The sequence below is a fragment of the Protomyctophum bolini genome (genome assembly GCF_963924005.1).
Source record: "Protomyctophum bolini genome assembly, chromosome: 16".
Classification (NCBI taxonomy): Eukaryota; Metazoa; Chordata; class Actinopteri; order Myctophiformes; family Myctophidae; genus Protomyctophum; species Protomyctophum bolini.
In genome coordinates, this window is record NC_137877.1 from 13,480,329 (window position 1) to 13,507,616 (window position 27,288).

A 27,288-nucleotide genomic window follows, 5' to 3' on the forward strand; every position below is an offset into this window, starting at 1 on the left:
GATATGCCTCTTTTCTCCAAGATGTTACATGTTGAAGAGAAATCCCATTTCCACCTTTCTGTCAATTAAATTTAACCCACTTAAACCCTTGCTGGAATGGGGCTGAAATAGTTATGTTTGTGCCATATTGTTATGATTTGTTCTGGAATTAAAGGGGTTTCTGTTGGGAGACTGTTTGTTTACCCGTTGCCCCCGGTCATGAGATTGTCTAGCGCCAAAGGAAATTACATGTACATCAGTTTCAATTTAGGCATTTAGCAAAGCGTCTTGCAATGTACAATATCAGGGTAGATGGCATGAATGAACCCTTGTCAACAGGGTAAATAGTCACACAAGTATAGAGAAGGAGATCTGTAGTGCTTTGGAGAACAAAACAACAAAAAATAAAACCGGATACCTAAACAACATGCCATCTCTCAATAACATTCGTAACATTGCAGTCAAGTAAAACAAATCTAAATAAACAAAGTTGTGAATAAATAACCAACATTATTATATATCTTCGTTCTCTGGCAGGTGTAAACCTCATGTCTAAAGCTTACCTATTCTAAAAACGACTTCTAAATCCTACCTAAAGCCTTGTTATGTTTATACTTCACTGTACAACGGTCCTATGCTGGAAAATAGCAGATATGCAAACTCACAGCATATCTCATTCAAGACACTGAACTTGCAGATCTGCCATTTTTGCCATCCAAATGCATTATATGGTTAAATGGGCCCTAAGAGATGCAGAAATTAACTAGAAAAAGTGTCACAGGTCTCCACCAGGAGGATATGAGAGTGTGTGATGTTTGGCAAAATGTTTAGGAGTAATTTAAACATGTTTGATTGGGTGTGTGTGTGTGTGTGTGTGTGTGTGTGTGTGTGTGTGTGTGTGTGTGTGTGTGTGAGACGCAACTTGGCCTGTTGTAGCGCCACCATGAGGCTGATTTGAAAACTGTCAAGTGGCATTTCTTCCTCAGCCTATAGTGGGAATAGGCATGCACCGTGGATACACTGCCATGTCTTCCTTCTCAGAATGCATTTCTTTCATGTGGATTCCAAGGGATTCGATTTCCCAAAAGTTGCGTAACTGATCTGACAGTGCCTGTTCCTCTACGACGCTGATGTGCATCACTTCAATGTCCACAACTTCAGTTATGATATTTTATATAAGCGTGGTGACTTCTCCTTGCACCAGCCATCCAAATCCAACTAGTCCTTCATTCAGTCTCTCCATTTTTCCTGTGACCATTTTCCAATATTGGTCTCCGCCAATTAGTTATCCTAATTCCACTGCAAACCTAGGTTACTACCACAAGGGCTTTTCTTTTCGCAGATAAGTAAGCCTGGGACCGAGGCTACCACAAGGGGGAGTAGCAGAGCTCATATTGTTCAGCATCCACTTTAGAGACAGACAAGGCATATTTATTAAAGCCCGCCCTACTGTATCCGGTCATTTCCCATGCATATCTTTAATACTCTATGACGCAACATACTACGAGTCATAGACTGTTTCCGTATCCGTCGTAGACCGAATATGCAAACTACAAGTCGCTGTGTAAATATCTTAGAGTATATATACTCTACGGTAAATATACTAGTCTAAAAGCTAAACCAGGAAGACAGCAGAAACAGAAGTGTCGACTGTTGTTTCAAGAAGTGACTGCGTTTTTCTCGCTGCGAAATCATCGAAAAAAAAACACCTGACAGCAGTCCGGGAAGCCCTACAAACAAGTACTTTAGTTTGTTATTATGTCATTCATGTTAAAGTCTTTAGCTGTGGTGTCATTTACCGGGTGGTTGACTTGTAACTTGTTTGCTGATCGATACTTAATTTGTGCGAGACAGATGTGAGATTGTCTTCCAGTGAATAGTTTAATAGTTTGATATATAGTTAGTTATCTTATAGCCTACGATGCGAGAGAGAGAGAGAGACACTCAAACAGACAGAGATATTAAACTGCTTTATTAAATGTATTGGTGTTAATTGGGCGTGCCAGCCAGGTGACAACACATACAATGGGACTTTGTCTTCTTTACAAATAATGTCATGTGATGATATCAGTGTCCCATAAGTTGTATTCTGCATTTTCAGAGGTTATACAAGTACAGTCATTGATGTTTATTAACATTCAGTCATTGATGTGTATTTACTATAGTGACTATTCAAAAGAAAAGTAGGAAAATATGTTACTGTTCATGATATATTGCCTTTTTTATTTAGGCTATATGAAAAAATACCAGGAAAATTACTCCTGTATTTTCCCTTCCCAGCACTATCACCACTTTGCATTCCATAGTGGGGAGGGCCAGGCTTCTCTGTGTGCACATTCATATATGCCTTTACATTGTCTTCTACTCTACACAAGCTATATACACAAGGCAGGAAGGCAGAGTCATAAAGCCTGCTGTGTGTGTGTGTGTGTGTGTGTGTGTGTGTGTGTGTGTGTGTGTGTGTGTGTTGTCAGCATGGCTCCTCTGTTTGAGAAGTGCTCCATTGTGTTGGAGCTGAAGACCTTGCCTCATAAGGAGAAGAAGAGGTTGGCGTTGACCCTCACAGAGCATGGAGGAAGCATCTCCTATGTGGTCAACAAACAGGTGAGACGCCAGAGACGGACACACAGATCATAGGCTAGGTTAGTTAGTTACACCACTAGCGCTGCCCAAACAATAATGGATCACCAGAGCTTTTTTTTTAAACATTTTCAAAATAAATATATGTACAATATATGGAAATATGACGTGTCACAAGATTGTTTTTGTAAATGCACCTTTTCACTATTGTTGAAATAGTGCTTAAGTGGTTAATCCATAATGTATAGACTGGGGTATGCACGTGACATCATCATCAAACCAGGAAGTTATGCGGGAACGCCTACTGAGTGCCTGGCCTTGACAGCTCATACATCCAAACAGAAAAGTCCAATATGATTGCATTAAACGATGTTTAAACTCACTTTGCCACTCACTTAATTTTTTTAATGTCTTGATCCCGCAACATTTACACTATTAGTATTTACTATAGTCCCCTTTTTACCTCCTGTGAGCATCTGGTTATTATTATTATTATTAATGTATTAATATTTTTTACATCTCACTATATACTCACTTACTCACTCATTTGTAAATGTGTTGTATATATGGAACATAACCTACTGTGAAGCTGTTCACACCTAACTTTGCTACTACAGGGAAAACATGCACATGTACACATGCTACTCTTTTTACTCTTGCTGTTTGCTGCTATATTATAATAAATTATATATTTGCTGATGCATTGTCTGAAGGAAGCCAAACAAAAATATAAAATAAGTCTTACTCTTATGTATCTGTACACAAGATGTAACAATAAAGTAGGCTACAACCTTGAACCTTGAACCACTGGCCTCCACAGTGCTCTCTGGTGGTGGCCAGCAGCGTGTCCAGCCTGAGCTCCAACAGGCTGCGGAGCATTCAGAAGCACCACACTCCAGTGGTGGCTGTGGACTATGTTTACAGCTGTGTGGAGAGGGGAGTGCTCCTGCCCGTTGGCCCGCACCAACTGGACACCAGTCCAGCCTCACAGCCAGGTATGTCACATTTACACTGTCCCAGCCATTATGGCCAGACCTCATCAAACACTGTACATTCAAGACCCTGCCCTCTGCCACCCTTAGATCTCTGACATACCATATGTTGATCGGACCTCATCAAACCCTGTAACCCTCAAGACACGCTCCATATATGGCCAGTACAGAATTCATTCCATATGTTGATGTGCTGACCCCCCCCCCCCCCCCCCCCCCCATGCCAAAGCGCCAGTGCTCGCCCAGCAGTCTGCCGTCACCCAGGCGGACGCGTGCACGCTTCTCGCCCTCAGGGCGTCTTAAGGCTCATTCATAGTCTGGATTTTCGGTGGTGAGGTGACCACCGAACTACAACATGACGTCACGAGCCGCGTTGAAGAGCAAACCACCGCCCCAGCCCTTCTCTCTGTTTTTACTCACCACCGCTCAACGTTATGAATAAGCCTTTACTGGTACTAATGGTGCTGCTGTTCTGTGTGTTTCAGCGTCGTATGTGACAACAAGCAAACGGGGCTCTGAGATGTCCAACACTGTCGACGTCGTCAGTCAGTCAGCAAAGGCAGGCCATCAGCGGGAAACTGCTAACGTTGTGGACCAGCACAAGTGTGTATTGTTTTGTTTGGTGTAGCTGTCATACCTAGCGACACATTTAAGAGTTGTGGTTTCCTGAAGGCCTATCTTGTTGTTTTATTGATTACCAAATTGTTTTGACCAATATCTTTGACCAAAAAGTCTTAAAGTTTCTGTATTTGAGAACATTCAACTTCTACTGTGGGTTTTAGAAATATTTAACCAATGAAACATTAACAAGAGTTTGTGAGTGACTAAAACAGTAACTACATTCGATCCAATGGAACACGTTTATAGAAAAGTAACGTTCTTGGACATGAAAGGTTTCCACTCGACATCGATGATATTCTATATCAAACCTCTTTCTTTTCCTTTTATGTCTGTATGTTTTCATTGTGAAGCACGTTGAGCTCCCATGCATGCGTAAAATGTACTCGACAAAGAAAGTTCAACTTGACTTCTTCAATCCTTGTCCATGTGTACACTTGTCATAAAACAAAAGGTGTTTTGCCACAAAAGGATGAGTGCAAACTGCAAAGCTATATGTGTCTGATATTATAACCCTGTCATCTAAACGTTCCTGTTTGCAGGGGGGATACGGAAAATCTAAGTGATGTCCCAACCTTCCCATCTGAGTTCCAAGTGGCCAAATATTCCATATTAGAAAAGGTGAAGCATCTAGTTAATTTGCTTCGGCTTTGCTTGGCCTGTCACAGTTATATAGTCCCTTTGTATTGGCCTCAGGGTGACGCTTCTGTGAGTTCCAACATGGTTGGGGATCAAAGTACCTGCTGAATAAATTTTGTTTTATAAACCTGGGAGCTGGTGAACCGGGTGTCGGGTGTTACTGTATAAATCAGGGTGCATGACCAATTCAATCATTTCAATTGTGTGTGTGTGTGTGTGTGTGTGTGTGTGTGTGTGTGTGTGTGTGTGGAAATACAACACAAGATCATATAATGTAATGATCATATAGTAATAAACTGAAGGTTACACAGTAACCGTGGTTATATAACCATGTACATCTGCGAACATATCACGTATGACAGAACATCCTATTGTTCTGTAAATAGAACAATAGGATGTTCTCTCATACTTGATATGGAGCAAGATGTTACTGGGAAATATAACCTCGATATGCATTGCTGACAGGAGGCTGAGGACATGTGGGCCGTAGTGGAGCTGCAGAGTGCCTCAGGAGAAGAGGGCCGGAGCTACCGTGTGGTCAGGAAGGTCCTCCAAGGATCCAAGGTGAGAGGCTTATGTCTCATACCAGCTCAGTGGCCTTGTGGTTAGAGTGCCCGACCTGAAACTGGGAGGTTGGGGTTCAATCCCCGGTCGGGTCATACCAAAGACTGTAAAATGGGACCCAGTGCCTCTCTGCTTGGCACTCAGCATCAAGGGTTGGATTGGGGTAAGTCCCTGCAACATACTAGGGTCATGTCCAGGGGGTGTAAGTACATCAAGCTGCCTCATGCTACAGAAACAGGAGATAGTCTCCTGCCCTATGGGCCTCATGGCTCGGCAAGGCTTACTTACATTCTTCTCATAGTCCAGCAACTGGGGGCGTGGGAAATTTGGTATATAGTTTTTTTTTATCCTAAAATATTGATTGTGTATATATATATAATACTGTATATACATTGATGAATCCACCTGCTGACCGGCTGTCGGTATTGAGGAATTTCTTTTATAGGGGGTTATACGTATGTGACCATAACACTTTCCCCTCCAAAAAATGTAGCCTACGTTAATTGTCGGCAAGCGCCAAAACACAGTAGGTTACGTTAATTCAGTTGTATAAAATCTTTTGATCCGATCTAGTGGAAAGGCTACTCATATTAGCTTCGGATGGCTTAGGCTATCTGTTGTTAGCCATAAGACTGGACTGCGCCATCTTGATTGCGCATGCACACAAGTCGCTTTAGACGTGGCTATGCGACGCGTTGTGAGCTTGTAGATTTGCAGCATGCAACCAAGTGTAAAATCAATCATTATGACACCATCAAGGCCTGCCAAAATACATTTTAGTCTTCTAAATCAACTGTAGATTTTGTCGACTAAAAGCTTATGATATTTAGTCCACTAAAATTAAACTTTATTCCAAAGACTATGACTAAACTTAATAAGGATTTGCTGTCAAAATCAACACTTGTCCGGTTCAGAGAAGGATACGATCCGGTTCGAAACGGAGCCGAGAAGGATTGGATCCGGCCCGAAACGGAGTCGAGAAGGATTGGAACCGACAAGTCAATGTCAATATTTTGGGCCTGAACCAGCTCGGCTCTCGGCTCGGCTCTCGGCTATTCGGTTCCGGGTGGACCCGTGCTACCCTCTAGTCTGGTACATCCCCCTCCGCTGCTGGAATGTAGTGTAGGGTAGGTATTCACTAGCCTGGGTTCCAGCCTGATTCGCTGCGTTCCGTGGATTTGTTTTGTCCCTCGCTACTCAGTCTGGCCAGCAGGCAGCAGACTCGCATTTAATAACGTCCGACCTGTAAGGGCCGATTCATACTCTTATTTTAGAGCCGAATAAAAGTCGGTTCAGTTACAATGTGACGTCATTTGAGGTTCGGGGGGGCGGGTACCGTCCTAAAGTCGACTCTTCGGTGCTACTGAAAATTTCTGACGTCACCCTTTTACATGTCCCACCTACCTTGGACATGGGACCCTTTCCAGACTGACTAGCGAAGTGACAAAACACCCAGGCTAGGTATGTACTGCACTTCACTGTGTGCGTGATCTATATCCTCTTTGCGTCGTCAGGTGGCGTCGGACAAGGTGTTGTTGGCCTCCACGTCCGAGGAGGCTGTGCCGATCTACCAGAGGCTGAGGCAGAATCTCCTGGATGCTGGATACTCGCTGACCAACACCCTTCACCCTCAGGCTCAGCCTCTGCTCTCTGCTGCACTCAAACAGGTCTGATGATGATGATGGGGCATGGGAGGGGTAAAATACTCATTTTTGTATGTTCTTTTCTATTTGACCCATATGTGATTTGAAAATGTAAAAAGGGATTTATCTCAGATTCTTTTCCCAGATTTCTTTGTCAAAACGAGCTTTATTCTCAGCCCATAACTGCCGTGAACGGGTAGACATTTAATTTAACCCATTTAGATCTGGGAAGGATTCTATGAATGTCTTCTGAATCATGACCGTTTTCTGAAAAACCCATGTTTCTCTAATAAGTGGTTCTCAAACTATTTAATGTCAAGGAGCCCCAGAGTTTTCTGTATTTAGCCACGACCCCCATCTGAAAATAATGTTGTTCCAGGGCAAAGATTTGAGTTAAAAACGTTATATATTCCAAGATTTGTGCCACATTTTCACGATTTTTCTATTTTCCAACAGCTAAATTATAACCTAATGTTTAAAACACCAAAAGGGGTTCCCGCCCAAAATGGGTTAATGACTTTATGCTAGACTAAACCTCATTTTATTTAACGACTCAGACTAGACAGACTGAAAGTGAAATGAATGGAAGGTCAACTGTACTCACTTGACACCTGGAATCTGTGTGTGATTGATTGATTAGTATTTATTAACAGTTTGCAGAATGGGTACATTTCACATGAAAGCACAACTGTTACTGTGGACGACACACTGATAAAGCATCACAATTGTTCACAACAGGGTCCACCTTTTTCAATTCATCAGAACATTTTAGAGACGTACAAACATACACTTCTATAATATTTGACAGCTGCGTCTGGAAGAGGAGCTGAACACGGGCGGCGTGTCACAGGAAGTGGGCGTGTTCGTGGAGCTGCTGTGGAGAGAGTCCCTGGGTTGCCTGGGCAACGTTCTCAACGTCCCCATCTCCAGCCTCAGCCTCAACGACGTGAGACCATACTGTGTCTTATGCAGGGATCATCCATACTGTATGACTGTGTCTTATGCCGGGATCATCGATACTGTACGACTGTGTCTTATGCCGGGATCATCCATACTGTATGACTGTGTCTTATGCCGGGATCATCGATACTGTATGTCCGTACACGGACACATGTGACCAGATTTTCACCAGAGGAGAAAAACGTATTTCTTCCTCCCCCAAAATGAGTTAATAGCACAGGCAGACTCTTCACATACTAGAGCATGTCTGAAATAAATATCAGAGCTGAAATTGACATGTAGATATGAAATACATGCTTAAACATGTACTGTAGCTAGGTGTAATGTTGGAGACCACAGAAGTGATCCTTTCAAGCCTCTTTTCTCAACTCGCTGTTTTCTGCAAGACATTACTCTATAAGCGATTATCATATAGTTTTAAGGGCAACTGTTGTATATTTGCAATATTACCGCAGGCGTGCATTAATGATGATAAAGAATACCCTCTCGTGTAATATCGCTTAATTCTAGATTTTGTTTTTACACACCATTATAATGTTCTTATTTTGATCATACGACCCAATTACTTATATCAAGTCTCCAGTCTTTCAGAATGTGTGTGTGACACTATTTTCTACGACACTATGGATGGCACATTATAGGGAGTCCACTGGTACTGGCTCTCAAACGTTTTATTTTCAAGGACCCACATAACTCTTGAGACAAAAATCTCCGCCACAAGTCAACATGGTGATGGTCTTATGTCTTCCTGTCTGCATTTCACGTGTGTGTGTGTGTGTGTGTGTGTGTGTGTGTGTGTGTGTGTGCGTGTGTGTGTGCAGGTGAGCAGGGCAGAAGGTCTGCTGCTTCAGGCTTGGAAGAAGGTGAAGGAGAACTCGTTCAGTGACGTGTCAGAAATCCGCTCGGTCACAGAGGACTTCTACGCTCTTCTTCCGCACAGAGAAAAGGACCAACTGTTCAATAACGCCAATATCATATCACACAAACTGGACCTGTGTCAGGTAACTCATACATATACATCCATGTCAGATCACTTCTGAGACCCTACTTATATTCGTATAAGTATTCACATCTGAAAACATATTTGTACATTAAAGCCTTTCCTTAGATTTATCTTGTTGCTCATTTTATCATGTCCATGTACTGTATGTACAGTATATGCTTTGGTTCTATTATTGTCTTATTCTGTTTATTTTATGCATTTCATTTGATTGTTGTTGGTTATCCCTTGACACTGTAAAGCACTTTGTGAACATTGTTTTCGAAAAGCGCTTTATAAATAAAGTTTATTATTATTATTATCACAGTAATCTTAGTTACAATACTTTTTGCCTCATCAAGTTGATCAGAGATGTACTGAACGTGAGTGAAGTGACCTTTGGAAGCCCCTCCCCTTCCTGTCTGGGGAAGTACCGTGCCCTGAGGTGCGCCATTGAAAACGTTCCCTCTGACAGCGTCGAGTTTAAGGGCGTCAGCACTCTGCTTAGACACAGGTAATGTGCCACCTATTAAAACAGCCTTGTGCTTAAATATCTTAAGTGCATTTGTTTGCTTGAAAAATTGTTAAAAGTTCTATATTCTCTAACTTGCATTGTTCCCGAATAGAGTGTCACAGTCCCACCTCCAATGAGCGGCCCAGAAGAGAATTTCCCATCAATATTTTTCCCATAGACGTTTCAGAAAGTATTTATTTAATGACCTGTAAGCCTCGGACAAAGACAACTCGGATGGTGACAACTCATGACAATAAAAAGAAAATTGGGCAGAACAAATAATTAGAAAGAAGAAAAAAAGGGCAGGGTACAACACTATTTTTGTTGTTTCTGGTATTTATGTCCGTCTTTTAGCAACGTGCAGGTCCAGCAGATACTGCGCGTCGGCAGAGGGGCGGAGCTACATATGTTTAGGAAGGAGCTGGGCAACGTCAGGCTCCTCCTCCATGCCTCCAGCCCCAGCAGCTTCGTGGGCATCCTGTCTCGGTGAGCACGCACGCTTTTTTTTATCCTGCCCGTCTCGGTGAGCACGCACTTTTATTATCCTGACTGTCTCGGTGACCGCGCACACTTTTATTATCCTGACTGTCTCGGTGAGCACGCACACATTGTTTTTATCCTGACTGTCTCGATGAGCATGCACACATTTATTTATCTTGACTGTCTCGTTACCCTAAAGCATTATTCACAGTCTATATTTTCGTTGGTGAGGTGACCACCAAACTACAACATGACGTCACTGAGCCGTGGTGAAGACCAAACCACCTCTCCCCAGCCCTTCTCTCTGTTTTTACTCACCACCGCTCCACGTTATTACAGCTCCGGTGGTCACCTCACCACCGAAAATAGACAAACAGCAGGATCTATGTAGCTGGAAATACCGTAGCCAATCTACAATATCACCAGTTGGCCACACGTCTCGGTGAGATGTGTTGTGAGCTTGCAACCAAGTATCAATCGGAGTAAGCCTAACCCAAACCCCTAAAGATGACCGCTAAATGCCTAACCCTAACTACAACCTCAATCTTTTCTTTATTATTATTTTTTATAAAACAGCAATTTCTCTTGTGAGGACAGGAAAATTCCATCACAAGCAAATTCTACTATACTTGTGGGGACATTTGGCTTTGACAATATAGTAATAGAAGTTACACACGCACACGTCGACCAGTAAAAATGATTGCTTATACCCAGTGATTGCTGTTGTATTGTACAGTATGACTGACTGTTCTCTGTCCAGAGGCCTGTTGCTGCCCACCATTGGAGTGAAGCATCATGGGATTGAGAGGACAGACATCGGGGACCTGGGCAGTGGAATTTACTTCAGTGACTCCGTCAGGTCAGAACAGCAGGGTTCAGAATCTGTGTTGATTTTGACAGAAATGTTTTGAATTAGTTTTAATCATAACATTTAATTTTGCTTTAGTCATATCTCAGTCACCTGAAATGTTTTTATTGTTAGTCTCGTTGTAGTCGACTACATATCACAAGATTTTAGTTAACTAAATCTATAGTTGATTTTGTCGACAAAATGCGTTTTGGCGGGCTTGATGGCGTCGTGATGCCTGATTTTACACGTGGTTGCATGCTGAAAATAGCCGATCTACAGCCGAAAATGCATCACAGCGTGATGCATTGTGAGCTTGTAGATCTGTGAGCTTGTGGATCTGTGAGCTCGTAGACATGCTATTTTCAGAGCTCAACACCCGAGTGCAACCAAACAATAAAATTATATCCGCCTATAAAAAATTTGCTCAATGCTGACAGCCGGTCAGCAAGTGGATTCATGAATGCATGTAAATAAATAGACAATATTTTAGGCCAATAAAAAAAACTATTGGCTGCCGGACTACCATACCATACGTGTAACTTTCATTAGCCCTCAATTCTTTTAATAATACAAATCTTCCATGGGCTCCCATGCGGCCCACGGGCCACCAGTTGAATACCCCTGCTTTAGCCAAAAAAGAGTTAGAAAACCACTGGCCGGCCGACGGTCTTCATTCAGTCAGTCTCCATCTTCTCCGTCCACAGCACCAGTCTGAAGTACTCCAAGCCCAGTGAGACGGACGGCTCTCGGCTGCTGCTGGTGTGTGCCGTGGCTCTGGGGGACTGCAGGGACCTGCACCACAAGGACCCCAGCCTCCACCAGGCCCCGGAAGGTTACCACAGTGTCCACGGGGTCCGCCGGACCCCCGACACTCCGTCTGAGTTCCAGGTGTGCTTGTGGTCGTGGGTGTGGGTGTGTGCTGTTTGGAACGTTGAGCTTCCAGATTGTGTAAATATGTGTGTACTATATGCTTGGGGTGTGTGGAGTTGGCTTTCCTATCTAGTGAGAGAGAGTGAGAAATAGAGTCTGTTACTGGAAATGTTTGTATGGTCAAGAGTCCTACTGTGCGATTTGTGAAACGGTGTGAACGTCCACATCATTAGTTTCCATGGTAACTAACGTGGCATTGCTTTCATGAAACCCAATCAAGCCTCAACATATCCAGGTTAAATATTACAGGATGATGAGTTTGTGGTGTTCGGTAGTAGAGACCAGGTGAAGCTGAGCTGTGTGTGTGTTATATATTACAGGATGATGAGTTTGTGGTGTTCGGTAGCGACCAGGTGAAGCTGAGCTTCGTGGTTCGGTTCACCGTTGAAGGAGACCGGCTGAAGGAGTTCCATCCCAGCGTGGACACCTCCTCCGAGCTCCCTCCGCCCAGCCCAGCAGCCACCGACGGTAAGGCTGTCACACCAATGCAACTCCTTGCAACAAAACTGTTCCAAGGACATGTCACACCAATGCAACTCCTTGCAACAAAACAGTTCCAAGGACATGTCACACCAATGCAACTCCTTGCAACAAAACAGTTCCAAGGACATGTCACACCAATGCAACTCCTTAGCCCTAGGTGATCACGTAGTTGGCGTATAGGCATTAGGCATACATTAGGCCAGGGTTCCCCAATTAGCGTCCCGCGGGCCATCTGTGGCCTGCGGAGAGCCCCCTTGTGGCCCCTGGAAGAATTTCCAGGCGGGGGGGGGGGGATATAAATGGCATTAAATGGGGGTCAGTAGCCTTTTTTTCAGGGCAAGACCTCGACCTCGCGAGTGCCGACTCGGCACGCGCAATTAATTGGGGAACCCTGCATTAGGCAGTAGTTATTACAATTTCATAACATTGTTATCAGTAATTCAAATGCATAACCTCTCTCTCTCTCTATCTAGGAGGGAACCCCATGGGAGTGAATGGTGGACTTGGCGTGCCGTCCTCTAACCAACAGTCCAGCCTACTACCAGATTCCATCAATGCACAGAGGTTAGTAGACTTAGTAGAGGTTAGTAGACCTTTTTTTCTTTTTTTTGTAGAAGGGAAACTCATATCATGGCCAGTATCTCGGAAAGCCTTTTTACATTCGCATTCAGTCACTTTTATTTGAGGTTAATTCGGAGCAACTAAGGGCCGATTCATACTCCTATTTTAGAGCCGAATAAAAGTCGGTTCGGCTCTGTAGAGCCTACAATGTGACGTCATTTGAGGGGGGGGGGGGGTACCATCCTAAAGTCGTCTTTTCGGTGCCTTTTATAATTAATATGTCTGTCTTTGTTTCTTTCCATGTCTTTGTTTCAGTTTAATGAACGACGGTGTGGGCAGCCTGGGCTCCATGCCCACGGCCACCCCGGCCTCTGCAGCGGGCATGAGGAAGTCTTGGCACGAAGACATCACCCAGGACCTCCGTAACCACCTCGTCAACAAGCTGTGAGTCTGCTGCACCACAGAGAAACCAACCACCAACGGGATTATCCAATTTAGACCTGAAGAAAGAGAAACCTATGTTTCTATGTCAGTGGTGCTCAAACTATTTCATGTCAAGGACCCCCAGAATTATCTGTTTTTGGCCATGAACCCCCATCTGAAAATATGTTGTTCCAGGGACCCCTCCCCGCCCCCAGAAGCAAAGATTTGAGTTAAAGATATTCCCTCTGAAAGAATATATAATCAAAGATTTGCGCCAAATTTATTGCGATTTTAGCGCGCCACTCGGCGCTACAAGCTTGTAAGCTTGTAGATCTGCTATTTTTCAATAGCTAAAGTATAACGTAATGCTTAAAAAAGTGGGGTTCCCGGCTTCCAGAATGGGTTATTCGCTTGGCGAGTGAATGATAAATTAGCGTTGGAGTCAGGCCATCTTCCCAACCCCAGACCCGGCTGACTTTGTTTCTTGTATTCCCTGTGTGTTGGATGAGCAGCTTACAGGCCATCTTCCCAACCCCAGACCCGGCTGTGCTGAAGGACCGACAGATGGAGAATCTGGTGGCTTACGCGCGGAAAGTAGAGGGCGACATGTACGAGTCCGCTAACAGCCGGGTAAGAACCTAAAGTAGAGGGCGACATGTACGAGTCCGCTAACAGCCGGGTAAGAACCTAAAGTAGAGGGCGACATGTACGAGTCCGCTAACAGCCGGGTAAGAACCTAAAGTAGAGGGCGACATGTACGAGTCCGCTAACAGCCGGGTAAGAACCTAAAGTAGAGGGCGACATGTACGAGTCCGCTAACAGCCGGGTAAGAACCTGTGTGTGTGTGTGTGTGTGTGTGTGTGTGTGTCAGATCGCTACAACTTTACCAATTGGTTTTGTAAAGTAGCTAGCCTACATGCATAAATTAACCTGGTAGGTTAATGGGAGTAGCCTACTGTCTACACAAACAAACCTACCACTTTATATCTGACTCCAGATCAGCGGAGCAAACTCTTTACTTGAATGCGACATTGTGCGACTGTGCGATGGAACCCAATCTCCTCCATTCTGTCGCTATATATCCTGTACACTGCAGTGTTTTGTGTCTACCCTTCAGCATTTGATAAATATGATTTATATTGCGATAAGGGCTTCATTAGATGAATTACTCACCTAATGCTGCCTGCAGGTTCCATGTTTAATTCCAGTGTGTGTAACCTACATTGTCTAAGTGGGGTCCGCGTCAATATGCCGACGGTCCATTGGTCCGATCGACAACCTACCTCAAACCCTCACCCTAACCCTAACCTCCCCCGGGGCAGACACCTAAACCTAACCACCCACCCTCTCCCGACCCCCAGCGCACCTCGGACCATTGCTCCTTCGGAGCACTGGTCCGTCGGATCATAGGGTGCTTCCTGTCTAAGTGACAGTTTTCATATTGTAAACATGGTCGCTAACGTGGTTTAGCGACTAGCACTTTGACAGCTCATCCATCGTAGCTTGTTTACAAGTGAAACGGACTTCCTGCATGTGCAGAAACTGCCTCATCAAAATAAGAGCCACTTGTAATGATTAGTCAACACTAGTTTTATTTCTAAGTCTACTTACAGGACGTTAACATGTCATTTGAGTTCCTTTTGAATGCCTGTCAGCATTCTCTAAATCCCTGTCTCTCAGGGTGCGCAAATGCGCTTCCATGCCTTTGATCTACCGCGCACCAAACATATTGACGGCGCACCACTTGTGTGCACCCGTGAACATGCCTTCAACACCCAAAAGGTTGGTTCCCGTCCTGAATGGGGTTTAACGGACTTGCTTCTCGCTTGACTCCTTTTCTCTGTTTGCTGTTTGACCTCCAGGCGGGATACTACCACCTGTTGCATGAGAAGATCTACAAGATCCAGAAGGAGCTGGAGGAGAAGAGGCGGACACGGCTTCAGAAACAGGGCATGATGCCCGGCCAGCCTGGCATGCCTCCGTCGGGGCTACCCCAGGTGCCCCCAAGCATGGGCCAGCCTGGCATGCCTCCGTCGGGCCTGCCCCAGGGCCCCCCGAGCATGGGGCAGCCGCCCATGGCCGCCGGACAACCCCCAAGTAAGCACACACACACACACACACACACACACACACACACACTCACACTGTTCAACAGATGTGAACTTAAAACCTCTCACTGGTTAGCCTGGGGTCCACCTATGCTTTCTATGGCATCTATGGCAAAACACACGTGCAGTCCACCTAGACTCATACAGTGGCCCGACACTCTGGTTTCTTGCAACTACACGCAACGGTTTGGTTGCAAGAAGTTGCATGGCAAGTCATTGGTTTTGGCCTACAATTATCTGTTATTATCTTTATTATCTTTATTATATTATTTTTGAAGATGAATCAAATAATCTGAAGTGGGTTTAAATTTTAAACCGATCTACAGGCTCTTGTGAGCTTGTCGGTTACTTATGACATTTATTGAATCTTTTGCAATCTTCTGAGATGTTGTGAAATCTTAGGAGTAAAGAAAAAAGATCTTTGCTTATAATTGCATACACAAACTAGGGATTTAATAAACAATAGATTTCACAATTGCATAACAGGTGTGTGTGTGTGTGTGTGTGTGTGTGTGTGTGTGTGTGTGTGTGTGTGTGTGTGTGTGTGTCTGTGTGTGTGTGTGCGCGCGCATGTGCGCGTGTGTGTGCAGTTGTGTCTGACGAGGACAGTGTCTGGAGCAGTGAAAATCCACTGGATAAGGTGACTGCAGGTCTGTTGGACAGCGCTGGACAACAACTCCCTCTACAGGCCGTTCATGTGAAGTGCAAACTGATGGACCTGCTCTCCCAGGTACATGGAGAGCGAACCAACTGAATGTAGAAACTTAATATAATAACATACACAACAGACATCTAAATATATATATATATAATATATGTTTCAATACACATATTGGTTCCCTGAAATTCATGTTCATTAAAAAGCACAAGTAAATGGTGCATTTATATAGCACCTTTACAAAGGTTACAATTGTGCATTACATTCACACATTCACACACTGATGGCAGAGGAAACCATGTAAGGCACCAACCTGCCCATTGGGAGCAATTAGGGGTTCAGAGTCTTGCTAAATGACACTAACTCTGAGCATCGAACTGGGAACCTCACGGTTGTCATCCGGCCGCTCTACCGGCCACTCTACGTCTGAGCCACTGCCGCCCCCAAGACACGAGGAGACACCTGTTACTGAACACGTTTTTAAGTAACCCTTTTCCCTATTGGCTGCCAGGTCATCATCTTCCAGAAGTACACCAATCAGAGCTCTGTACCCATCGAGGCCAAGTATGTGTTCCCTTTGGACGACTGCGCCGCTGTGTGTGGATTTGAGGCGTTCATCAACGGGAAACATGTGGTGGGACAGGTCAGCTGTGTTTCCCTAACAATGTTTATTTTTTATTTTTTTTATTGATTCCAGAGACGTTTCTGTGGCCACCATGTGCGTTCCTCGGCATTACATTCACAGAAAATCTCCCAAAGATTTTTCGATAATAAATACTTTATTAACAGTTTGCAGGGAAAAAAAGCACGGGAAAGTATGGTCAGCTAAGAGGATTTAAAACCCAAGAACGCCAATGGCTTGTTTCCATTGGGGTCCTTCATATGACAAATATACAGTACTGTGCAAAAACATCATATAAACAGGTAGAAATCAAAATAAATATTATGTACAGTAAAGGTGGGGGTGAGGGGGCCCTCAGGACCAATCCTCCATTTATCTATTTTGTTGCTGCCGGGCAACGAAATAGATGACCTTATCTCCATATTTAAACTTTTATTCTTTTATTTTTTCGTCACACAAAAGCACCAACAGTAGCAGATCCGCAAGATCGTAACATGTCGCGAACCAACGTGTTTTGAGCTTATCCATCTGCTACTTTCGCAATTTTTTAATTTGAATCCTGAAAGGTAACAGGCTTGTACATACAGTATACTGTATGAGGTTTCCACCCGACAGAGACCATGTATAACTCGGAGAGTTAACAAGTGTAACCAAATGAACCCTATTTTAGTGTTGTACACCAAACAGACCCTCAACAAAGCCCCATCCATTCAGGACTGACTGAGTTGTGTGTTGTTATTTGTGGGTTTTGTGGGGTTTTTTAGGTGAAAGAGAAGGAACAGGCACGCAAGGAGTACAAGCAGGCTGTGGCCAAAGGTCATGGAGCTTACCTTATGGACCAAGACGCCCCTGTATGTCTGCTCATAACACACACACACACACACACACACACACACACACACTATTTCTGTTGATTTGTGGTTACAGGAAGATCTATTTTTGACGTCTTGTGTTCAAAATGCAACGTCAGCATGTGTCAATAATGTACAGTGAATGATATCTCCGTGTGACCGCCACGCATGTAATAATGTACACGTACATAATGTACAGTGAATGATATCTCCGTGTGACCGCCACGCATGTAATAATGTACACGTACATAATGTACAGTGAATGATATCTCCGTGTGACCGCCACGCATGTAATAATGTACACGTACATAATGTACAGTGAATGATATCTCCGTGTGACCGCCACGCATGCAGGACGTGTTCACCATCAGCGTGGGGAACCTGCCGGCCGGCGCCACCGTCCTGATCAAGGTCACGTTCGTCTCAGAGCTCATCGTGCGCGACGGACGGATCGTTTTCTCCCTGCCCGGCAGCGTGGCGCCGTGGCAGGAGAGCGCCGCGCTCAACCAGACCACCCAGGTGAGCTGTGATGGGGAAACGTTACTCAACAATGGTAATAATATAGGCTCCATCTCAACCAGACCACCCAGGTGAGCTGTGATGGGGAACGTTACTCAACAATGGTAATAATATAGGCTCCATCTCAACCAGACCACCCAGGTGAGCTGTGATGGGAAACGTTACTCAACAATGGTAATAATATAGGCTCCATCTCAACCAGACCACCCAGGTGAGCTGTGATGGGGAAACGTTACTCAACAATGGTAATAATATAGGCTCCATCTCAACCAGACCACCCAGGTGAGCTGTGATGGGGAAACGTTACTCAACAATGGTAATAATATAGGCTCCATCTCAACCAGACCACCCAGGTGAGCTGTGATGGGGAAACGTTACTCAACAATGGTAATAATATAGGCTCCATCTCAACCAGACCACCCAGGTGAGCTGTGATGGGGAACGTTACTCAACAATGGTAATAATATAGGCTCCATCTCAACCAGACCACCCAGGTGAGCTGTGATGGGGAACGTTACTCAACAATGGTAATAATATAGGCTCCATCTCAACCAGACCACCCAGGTGAGCTGTGATGGGAAACGTTACTCAACAGTGGTAATAATATAGGCTCCATCTTGCGCCACCCATATCCCTTATAACTAAACTAAACTAATTTTACTATTTTGAAAAAGATTTTAAAATAGTTCAACTGTACATCGAGACATTGTGAGCTTGTAGATCGGCTATTTGAACTATTTTACAAGGTTTTTTTTTAAATAGTAAAAAAAAAAACTCCCTCCCAAGAGTAACTATAGTTACTGTACTTATTACTTTATAATAATGCTAATACTGTTGTTACCAAGGAATTTTGGCCTCAAAGTATTGGCCTCAAAATATACTAATCAAGATAACCTCATATATACCAATACAGCACAACCCATAATTATTTGTATTAACAGGCTACTGTCAAGAAGGTGTGTATGACTGACCTGGATACTAAGGGGTGAGTTATGCTTTTATGTTTGTTGTCTGTTTAATCTTATCAATAGGTATATCTGAAAAATATTTTATATAATGTACTGTATACAGTATATAAAAAGAAAATCACGCTCTTATCATCGTACATCATCATGAACATGTCAATTTGCTCAGAAACATACTGTATGACGTAAATTCTCCATTCAGTCAATGTCATTTAATATTTGTGTTAGGTCAAAATAGCTGATTTGCTCGGCTACTATAGCGTCCAAAACATACAATGCGTTAAAAAGGTGGGAGCTTTGAAATATAGTATACACTATACAGAATAAAAATAAAGAAAACGCTTGTACACTGAGGACTCCAATGCGACAGATGGCTTTATTGCACCATTAAAGTGACTGTGACGCTTTGAGCACAAGGCCCAAATGTGTGTGTGTGTGTGTGTGTGTGTGTGTGTGTGTGTGTGTGTGTGTGTGTGTGTGTCGCGTCAGTGAGTTCTCCCTGGACTTGTCCATCGACATGCCCAATGAAATCACCAGCCTCAAGTGTGACACTCACAAAGTCAGAATCAAGGTAAGACTAGTTACTAGAAGTGATTCGTCGTTATCATTTACCATCTGTACATTTTAACCACTTTAGACCTGACAACTGATTCTACAAATATCTTCTAAATCATGACAGTTTTCTGAAATGTTTCAGTATCAGTGGTTCACAACCTTTTTCATGTCATGTATTTGGCTGCGGACTCCCTACTTTTCATTATTGTGAATATGCTAACTAACTGTGTGTGTGCGTGCGTGTGCGTGTGCGCGTAGAAAACAGCCTGTAAGGCGGTGGTGAGTGTGGTACCAGGAGAGGCTCTGGGTCCAGACGGCTTCCAGCTGTCAATCAAGCTGTCTCAGATCCACTTGCCCAGGATGTGGGTGGAGAATCACCCTGACAAAGACAGCCAGGTGTGTCTGTCTGTCCTTACTTTTATCTATCTCACTTTCTGTGTCTGCCTCTGTCTCTCTCTGTGTCTCAGCATCTGTCCACTTATGCTGTCTCACCATTTGATGACCTGTCATTCTGTCTGGTCGATTGTTTTCATTTGCCCAGTTTAAGCTCCATTAGCCTCGGAAACCCAGACGTTGTTATTTCCAGGGAGAGAAAAAAAAGTCTAGGACCGAGTCCACTTCAATTCGGCATACAGTAGCGCAAACGTCGATCACTCTCTGCTGATTTCTGATCGTCTGCACCTTTGTTAAATTGACGCATAGCCGTACACACACACACACACACACACACACACACACACACACACACACACTCCTCTCTCTCTCTCTCTCTCTCTCTCTCTGTCGTTCTAATTAATTAGTCTCATGTCGCGCAGCTGCGGCTAGATTCTCCCGGTGAGCTTGCTCACAACGCGTTGTGAGCTTGCAGATCGTTTTTTTTGTAATAATCTTTGACGCCTGGTGGAAAGCGGCTGGCTGAGTAGATTTCAAATGAAATGCGATCCATAAATCAAATATCTTGACTTGAGGAGTCTCTCCTCCTCCACCCAGGCCTCCATGCTGGTCTTCTACCCAGACTTTAAGGTGTCCTCTAATAGTCCTTGACTCTCCTCCTCCACCCAGGCCTCCATGCTGGACTTCTACCCAGACTTTAAGGTGTCCTCTAATAGTCCTTGACTCTCCTCTTCCACCCAGGCCTCCATGCTGGTCTTCTACCCTGACTTTGAGGTGTCCTCTTCAGCTGACGAGGAGGAGGTGGTGCTCCTGCTGGACTCGTCCGAGTCCATGCGGGGAGAAGCCCTTCGTAACGCCAGGGCCGTCGCCCTGAAGCTCCTCTCAGAGCTCTGCGGCTCATCGCGCCGCTGGAAGGTCAACGTCATCCTCTTTGGCACAGGTCAGCGTGGGAGTGGGTGTAGTAGTGATGGAAGGTCAAGGTCATCCTCTTTGGCACAGGTCAGCGTGGGAGTGGGTGTAGTGATGGAAGGTCAAGGTCATCCTCTTTGGCACAGGTCAGCGTGGGAGTGGGTGTAGTAGTGATGGAAGGTCAAGGTCATCCTCCTTGGCACAGGTCAGCGTGGGAGTGGGTGTAGTAGTGATGGAAGGTCAAGGTCATCCTCTTTGGCACAGGTCAGCGTAGAAGTGGGTGTAGTGATTGTTTAGTGATTTAGTGCGTTGTTTGTGAGCCTTGTAGGCCGGATATTCCGGGCTCTTGTGAAAATATTTGAGGATGTCCAAAATAGACAGGTTGAAAGTGGCCTGCATTTAATCAATGAAAAGTTTTAATACTGTAAGAGCTCTTGTGGCTAAATAATAACTACATTGGTTCTATTGGAAGAATTTGGCTCCTTTCATCCATTGCAAAGTAATGCTTTTCGAATCAGAATCATCTTTATTGTCACATCACAGTTGATTGAAAGGTGGGTGAAATTAGTTTTTGTGCATGGTTCCCATCATGTTATTTTCCAACAAAACAAAGACAGGGAGGAAGAAGGAGGGGGTTAGGAGATCAAGGCAAGAAAGAAAAGTAGGATATTAGTAGGATATCCATTTATGTGGCTTTAATTGTACCGCAAACGGGAAATTAATTTTAATATATACTGAATGGTTGTGTCTTCCAGAACACAAAGATGCCTTCCTCGCTGCCCAGGATGGTGAGGTCTCGTACCGCGCCGCTAGGAGCTTCATCCAGGTGAGGTTTGAGGGACAGATGAGGCCTGGTGGAAAGTTACTTAACAGTAGTTTATTTTACGTGTGTATGATGAAGTAGGCTGTTAAACCCTCTAACACCCGCATTAATTTCTACTTGCAAAAAATAGATTTCAACCTTACTACTACTTTGTACTACTAGGAGTAAGACTAAAAAAGATGTTAAAAATAATAAAGAATAAAAGTTTGATGAAAAATTTATATTATTATATAATAATTATATAATAATATAATACATTAATAATTTACATTTGGGGGATATCTTTCACAATAATGAATAAAACATGTTCTAGACATTCTAATGATCACAAAAAAACATATATTACAATTATTTTACCTACTTTTATTAGGGTAAAGGTCAAAAGTCTTAGGTTAAAAAATGTTCAAAATCGCACAGAGTCCAGACATTTTTTATTTGTGTGAATTTCAGCCTCTGTGGGGGGTGTTTATATGCAAATATCATGACCAATGGCATTGAAATGGCATTGCAATGAGTTTAGTAATTAATTAAATTAAAATTGTTGCTAAAAAGCAACGCTGGGTCTTAGAGGGTTAATTTGAATAATTAGTAAGCAATTCCGCCGTTCCTCCCTCTCCCAGTCCCACCCTCCAGTAGGGGGCAGCACTGAGCTGTGGAGGCCCTTGAGGGCCCTGAGCCTGCTGCCCCCGTCGCGCGGCCTCAGGAACCTGCTGCTGCTGTCCGACGGCCACGTCCAGAACCCGGACCTCACCTTGAGCCTCGTCAGAGACGCCATGAGCCACAGCCGTCTGTTCACCTGCGGCCTCAGGTCATCTGAAAAAGCCATGTTTCTATGTCAGTCGTTCTGCGATAAAAAAAAAAATAGCAGACCTACAAGCTCGTAGCGCGCCACTCGGTGGCGTGCCATGAGCTTGTAGATCTGCTATTTTTCAATAGCTAAAGCATGACATAATGCTAACACCAAAAGGGGTTCCCGCCCAGAATGGGTTAATGTATATTCATGCATGTTTTGTCCCTTCAGCCCGACAGCCAATCGGCACATGCTGAGAGCCCTGGCCCAGGCTGGGGGAGGAGCCTATGAATTCTTTGACACAAAAACCAAACACACCTGGTCAGCGAAGGTGAGACACACCGTGTACATTTACTACCAGTAAGACGCCTGGAATGAGGGTCTATTTCAAACATTGAAACTGCCCGTCATGATTTCACCCCCCTCCCTAATTATTGGACAGCATTAGGATGTTGATATTCTTTTAGTATACATCCGTACGGCCCCAAATCACACCTTAGAAAGCACGATTGTCTATTTCAAACACAAATGTTTTTTTTTACTGGGACAGTGGGGAGTCATATTTTGACAGCATAAACTGCCTGTCATAAGTTAAACCCCCCCCACCCCCTATCTAATTATTGGACAGCATTAGGATGTTGATATTCATTTAGTATTCATCCGTACGGCCCCAAATCACACGAGTGTCTATTTCAAACACAAAGTGTTTTTTTACTGGGTAATCATATTTTGACAGCAGAAACTGCTGCTATCAAAGCAAACCTGGACTTCCATAACACCTCAACAGTGACAAAGGCTGATCACCTCCATGCCACGCCCCATTGATGAAATAATTTGTTCAAAAGTAGCCCAGACCAAGTATTAACTGCATACATTAACACATTGTGTGCCCTTGTATTCTTTCAGAATAGCGACGTGGAGTGCCCCATGTTATTTGGATGATTTTTTAACACAAAATATACCCATAGATTTATTCATTAGAGTTCAGTAGAGTACCCAGCCTTTTTTGGATGATTTAAAAAGTCCAAAGATTTAAAAAAGTTAAAAAGATGTGTATTGTGTATTATTATAAAGACGTCTGGAGACACCTGGGCACACAATGTTAATATTCTTTTCAGATGGTCGACATTTCTCGTTAATATTCTAATATTTTGAGATAGGATTTTTTTATTTTCATGAGCTGTATGCCATAATCATCAAGATTAAAAACAAAAAAAAAGGTTTTAAATACTTCACTTTATGCACAGTGACTTGAGAATATATGAAAGTTTCACTTTTTGAATTATCTTACGGAAGAAAATGTATTTTTACATTTTTTTCTGTCTGTCTGTCTGTCTGTCTGTCTGCCTGCCTGTCTGTCTGTCTGTCTGTCTGTCTGTCTGTCTGTCTGTCTGTCTGTCTGTCTGTCTGTCTGTCTGTCTGTCTGTCTGTCTGTCTGTCTGTCTGTCTGCCTGCCTGCCTGCCTGTCTGCCTGCCTGCCTGCCTGTCTGTCTGTCTGTCTGTCTGTCTGTCTGTCTGTCTGTCTGCCTGCCTGTCTGTCTGTCTGCCTGTCTGCCTGCCTGCCTGCCTGCCTGCCTGCCTGTCTGTCTGTCTGTCTGCTTGCCTGTCTGTCTGTCTGCCTGTCTGTCTGCCTGTCTGTCTGTCTGTCTGTCTGTCTGCCTGCCTGCCTGCCTGCCTGCCTGCCTGCCTGTCTGCCAGGTGTCGTCTCAGGTGAGGAGCATGGCGTCTCCGGGCTGCAGCTCGGTGTCAGTGAAGTGGCAGCGCTTCGACCCCACGGCGCCCCCTGCTGTTCAGGCCCCAGCGCAGCTTCATGCCCTCTTCAATGACCGCCACACCCTGGTCTATGGCTTCGTGCCACACTGCACACAGGTACCGTATGTACTGTACGTACTGTACAGTACACCACTCACTCACTCCTTTCCCCCGCTTAGACCCGAGAACACCTTATATCTTATATCTTAGATCTGTGTCGCCTTATAGCTTTGAAACCACTTTAACCGTTATTTTTAAATGGTTTTTTTGTGGCTTTCGCCTTTTATTTTATATTTTTTTATAGAGAGACTGACAGGAAATGGGGGAGAGAGGTGGGGGAGTGACATGCAGTAAAGGGAGTCGAACCCACGGCACACTGACACAGACTGGATTACCAGCCAAGGTGCCTGGACCGCTGAGCCACAGCCCAGGCCCTTTAACCGTTATTTTTAAACTTTAGCTGTTCCGCACACTCAGATCTGCGCACAATCAAAGTATTTAATTTGCAAGCTTTCGGTCTACTGACCTTCTTCAGGCATGAAGGTCTTCAGGCATGAAGAAGTTCAGTAGATCGAAAGCTCGCAAAATAAATACTTTGTGCGCAGATCTGAGTGTGCAGAGCTTCCCTTTGTTTTTCTCATTTCCCTTTGTGACTCCAGCACCTCACTTACGTTTTTTCACAGATGAGCGGTGTTTTTTTTTTACATTTTAAACTTTAGCTGTTGAATTTTTTCTTTTTTTGGGGGGGCTTTTTGGCCTGAAGACGGACAGGAAAGATGGAGAGAGAGAAGGGGAGAGACATGCAGCAAAGGTCGAACACGCAACGCGCTGTCAGGCCAGAGCCTATATGTGGCATGTGCCTGGACCGCTAGGCCAGCAGGCGCCCAGAATATATACTTTTGGGGCTCCTTGCCGTGAAATAGTCTGAGCACCATTGATAGAAACATAGGTTTTTCAGAAAACTGTTAGGATCTAGAAGACATTTGTAGAATCTGTCTTAATGGGTTAAGTGCGTGCATGCGTGCGGATCAGTGACTAGGTAAACCCTCTAACAGTGTGTTTGTCTTTGAAGGCTTCTCTCCATGGTCATCTGAGTGGTCAGGAGATTAACACCATGGTGTCCACCAGCGAACTGCAGAAGACCAAGGGCACAGTGAGCACGCGCGCGCACACACACACACACACACACACACACACACACACACACACATTAACCACTTAAACCCAATATACTTTTTTGTATGTCAAATAGTGGTAACGGCAGATCTACAACAACACTCAACTCACAACACTGACCTGAGTAAAGATTGTCCCCTGTGTGAGATGACAAGGATGATTGATGATCATGTGTTTATGTTCATGTGTGCAGTTCCTCCACAAACTCACAGCCAGAGCGCTCATCAAGGATTATGAAGATGGAAACCTGGGCTCCAGCCAAGCTGAACATGAGGTGTGTGTGTGTGTGTGTGTGTGTGTGTGTGTGTGTGTGTGTGTGTGTGTGTGTGTGTGTGTCTTTGTGAAACGTGACGTGAGAAGTAAGTGTGTGTGCGAGTGTGTGCTTGCGCGTGTGTGTTGCTGCTGATATCGTTGCATGTTGGTGTTGGCTCACTGGAAACACTCTGCTACACCCAGTGGGTCTCAAAGTGTCCTTGAGTGGGTTCCAAATGGCCCCGTACGGATGTGTAACTCTTGAGAGTGTACACATGGAACCCCATTTGTACACGCTCTCTTGAAATTAATATGTTTGAGCACTGTACACTAAATAGAACAGAGAAGTTCCATCATACAGCCATGATTTTAGGCCAGCTTTAAACTTTAGTAGGGAACTTGTAGTAAAACTTTCAGGGCTGGATAGAGCTTTCCACTGTGTTGTGTTGTGGCTGTGTAGTAGAATAGTATATTCTTACCCTTAAATGGATAATGGATCATTTAAGCACCCCCTCACCCAGGCACAGCCCCCCCTCGGACAGGAGGGGGAAAATAATAATAATTTTAAGCAAAACAGATTTCTGTTACTAGGCCTAATAAATATGCTGTATCACAGTATCTGCACATTATTCTTGTAAATTGCCTGTGTCAGTTTGCACATGCGTGTGGAGAGGGTAAGTAAAAGCCACTTTTCCGCGTGAAGAGGCGCGTGCACGAGCATTTGGCGCACCCCCCTGCAAATATCTTCCCACGGCCATGCTCTACTGTATCTCCGCTCTGGTTCACCATGATGTATGATCTACTCTGCTGTATCTCCGCTCTGGTTCACCATGATGTATGATCTACTCTGGTTCACCATGATGTATGATCTACTCTGCTGTATCTCTGCTCTGGTTCACCATGATGTATGATCTACTCTGCAGTATCTCTGCTCTGGTTCACCATGATGTATGATCTACTCTGCTCTATCTCTGCTCTGGTTCACCATGATGTATGATCTACTCTGCTGTATCTCTGCTCTGGTTCACCATGATGTATGATCTACTCTGCTGTATCTCTGTTCTGGTTCACCATGATGTATGATCTACTCTGCTGTATCTCTGCTCTGGTTCACCATGATGTATGATCTACTCTGCTGTATCTCTGCTCTGGTTCACCATGATGTATGATCTACTCTGCTGTATCTCTGTTCTGGTTCACCATGATGTATGATCTACTCTGCAGTATCTCTGCTCTGGTTCACCATGATGTATGATCTACTCTGGTTCACCATGATGTATGATCTACTCTGCTGTATCTCTGCTCTGGTTCATCATGATGTATGATCTACTCTGCTGTATCTCTGCTCTGGTTCATCATGATGTATGATCTACTCTGCTGTATCTCTCCTCTGGTTCATCATGATGTATGATCTACTCTGCTGTATCTCTCCTCTGGTTCAACATGATGTATGATCTACTCTGCTGTATCTCTGCTCTGGTTCATCAGGAGAAGAAAGCAGAGCTGAAGTCCTTCATCGTTGAGCTCAGTAAAGAGTACTCCATCTTGTCTCAGTTCACCAGCTTTGTGGCCGTCGAGGAGAGGGTTTGTCACGTACACTACATAACACATAGCGTTCCTTCAGCGCGCTTGAGCACGCACACACGCATGCACGCACGCACACACATTTTACAAAAGGTTTGCAAATAAGCCTGCGTAGGGCTGTCCCCATTTTTCAGCA

At 44.3% G+C, this 27,288-nt stretch overlaps 1 protein-coding gene and 1 long non-coding RNA gene across 6 annotated transcripts in view; one reads left to right on the top strand and one right to left on the bottom strand.

Annotated features, from left to right (window-relative positions):
- LOC308331010 overlaps positions 1 to 27,288 on the bottom strand; it is a 302,214-nt gene that overhangs the window by 258,708 nt on the left and 16,218 nt on the right. The gene's annotated exons all lie outside the window — the stretch shown is intronic.
- Positions 1,615 to 27,288, top strand: part of parp4 (poly (ADP-ribose) polymerase family, member 4) — a 34,128-nt gene continuing 8,454 nt past the window's right edge. For 2 of the 5 annotated variants that reach the window (XM_080785060.1, XM_080785062.1), the window contains exons 1-34: positions 1,615 to 1,719; positions 2,454 to 2,583; positions 3,380 to 3,554; positions 4,037 to 4,154; positions 4,712 to 4,790; positions 5,274 to 5,372; positions 6,887 to 7,039; positions 7,824 to 7,961; positions 8,797 to 8,976; positions 9,317 to 9,468; positions 9,823 to 9,954; positions 10,709 to 10,807; positions 11,503 to 11,686; positions 12,049 to 12,196; positions 12,685 to 12,775; positions 13,088 to 13,216; positions 13,708 to 13,825; positions 15,058 to 15,292; positions 15,894 to 16,033; positions 16,473 to 16,604; positions 17,348 to 17,434; positions 17,789 to 17,953; positions 18,895 to 18,938; positions 19,408 to 19,489; positions 19,732 to 19,869; positions 20,464 to 20,496; positions 20,641 to 20,806; positions 21,531 to 21,601; positions 22,219 to 22,406; positions 22,620 to 22,719; positions 24,087 to 24,257; positions 25,213 to 25,293; positions 25,510 to 25,590; positions 27,057 to 27,152. In XM_080785060.1, the coding sequence (XP_080641186.1) occupies positions 2,455 to 2,583; positions 3,380 to 3,554; positions 4,037 to 4,154; positions 4,712 to 4,790; positions 5,274 to 5,372; positions 6,887 to 7,039; positions 7,824 to 7,961; positions 8,797 to 8,976; positions 9,317 to 9,468; positions 9,823 to 9,954; positions 10,709 to 10,807; positions 11,503 to 11,686; positions 12,049 to 12,196; positions 12,685 to 12,775; positions 13,088 to 13,216; positions 13,708 to 13,825; positions 15,058 to 15,292; positions 15,894 to 16,033; positions 16,473 to 16,604; positions 17,348 to 17,434; positions 17,789 to 17,953; positions 18,895 to 18,938; positions 19,408 to 19,489; positions 19,732 to 19,869; positions 20,464 to 20,496; positions 20,641 to 20,806; positions 21,531 to 21,601; positions 22,219 to 22,406; positions 22,620 to 22,719; positions 24,087 to 24,257; positions 25,213 to 25,293; positions 25,510 to 25,590; positions 27,057 to 27,152 (4,134 nt within the window). In that variant the 5' untranslated portion in view covers positions 1,615 to 1,719; position 2,454. Of the gene's footprint in view, positions 1,720 to 2,453; positions 2,584 to 3,379; positions 3,555 to 4,036; positions 4,155 to 4,711; positions 4,791 to 5,273; positions 5,373 to 6,886; positions 7,040 to 7,823; positions 7,962 to 8,796; positions 8,977 to 9,316; positions 9,469 to 9,822; positions 9,955 to 10,708; positions 10,808 to 11,502; positions 11,687 to 12,048; positions 12,197 to 12,684; positions 12,776 to 13,087; positions 13,217 to 13,707; positions 13,826 to 15,057; positions 15,293 to 15,893; positions 16,034 to 16,472; positions 16,605 to 17,347; positions 17,435 to 17,788; positions 17,954 to 18,894; positions 18,939 to 19,407; positions 19,490 to 19,731; positions 19,870 to 20,463; positions 20,497 to 20,607; positions 20,807 to 21,530; positions 21,602 to 22,218; positions 22,407 to 22,619; positions 22,720 to 24,086; positions 24,258 to 25,212; positions 25,294 to 25,509; positions 25,591 to 27,056; positions 27,153 to 27,288 lie in introns of all 5 variants that reach the window. The other 3 variants (XM_080785061.1, XM_080785064.1, XM_080785063.1) reach the window with 2 other exon arrangements.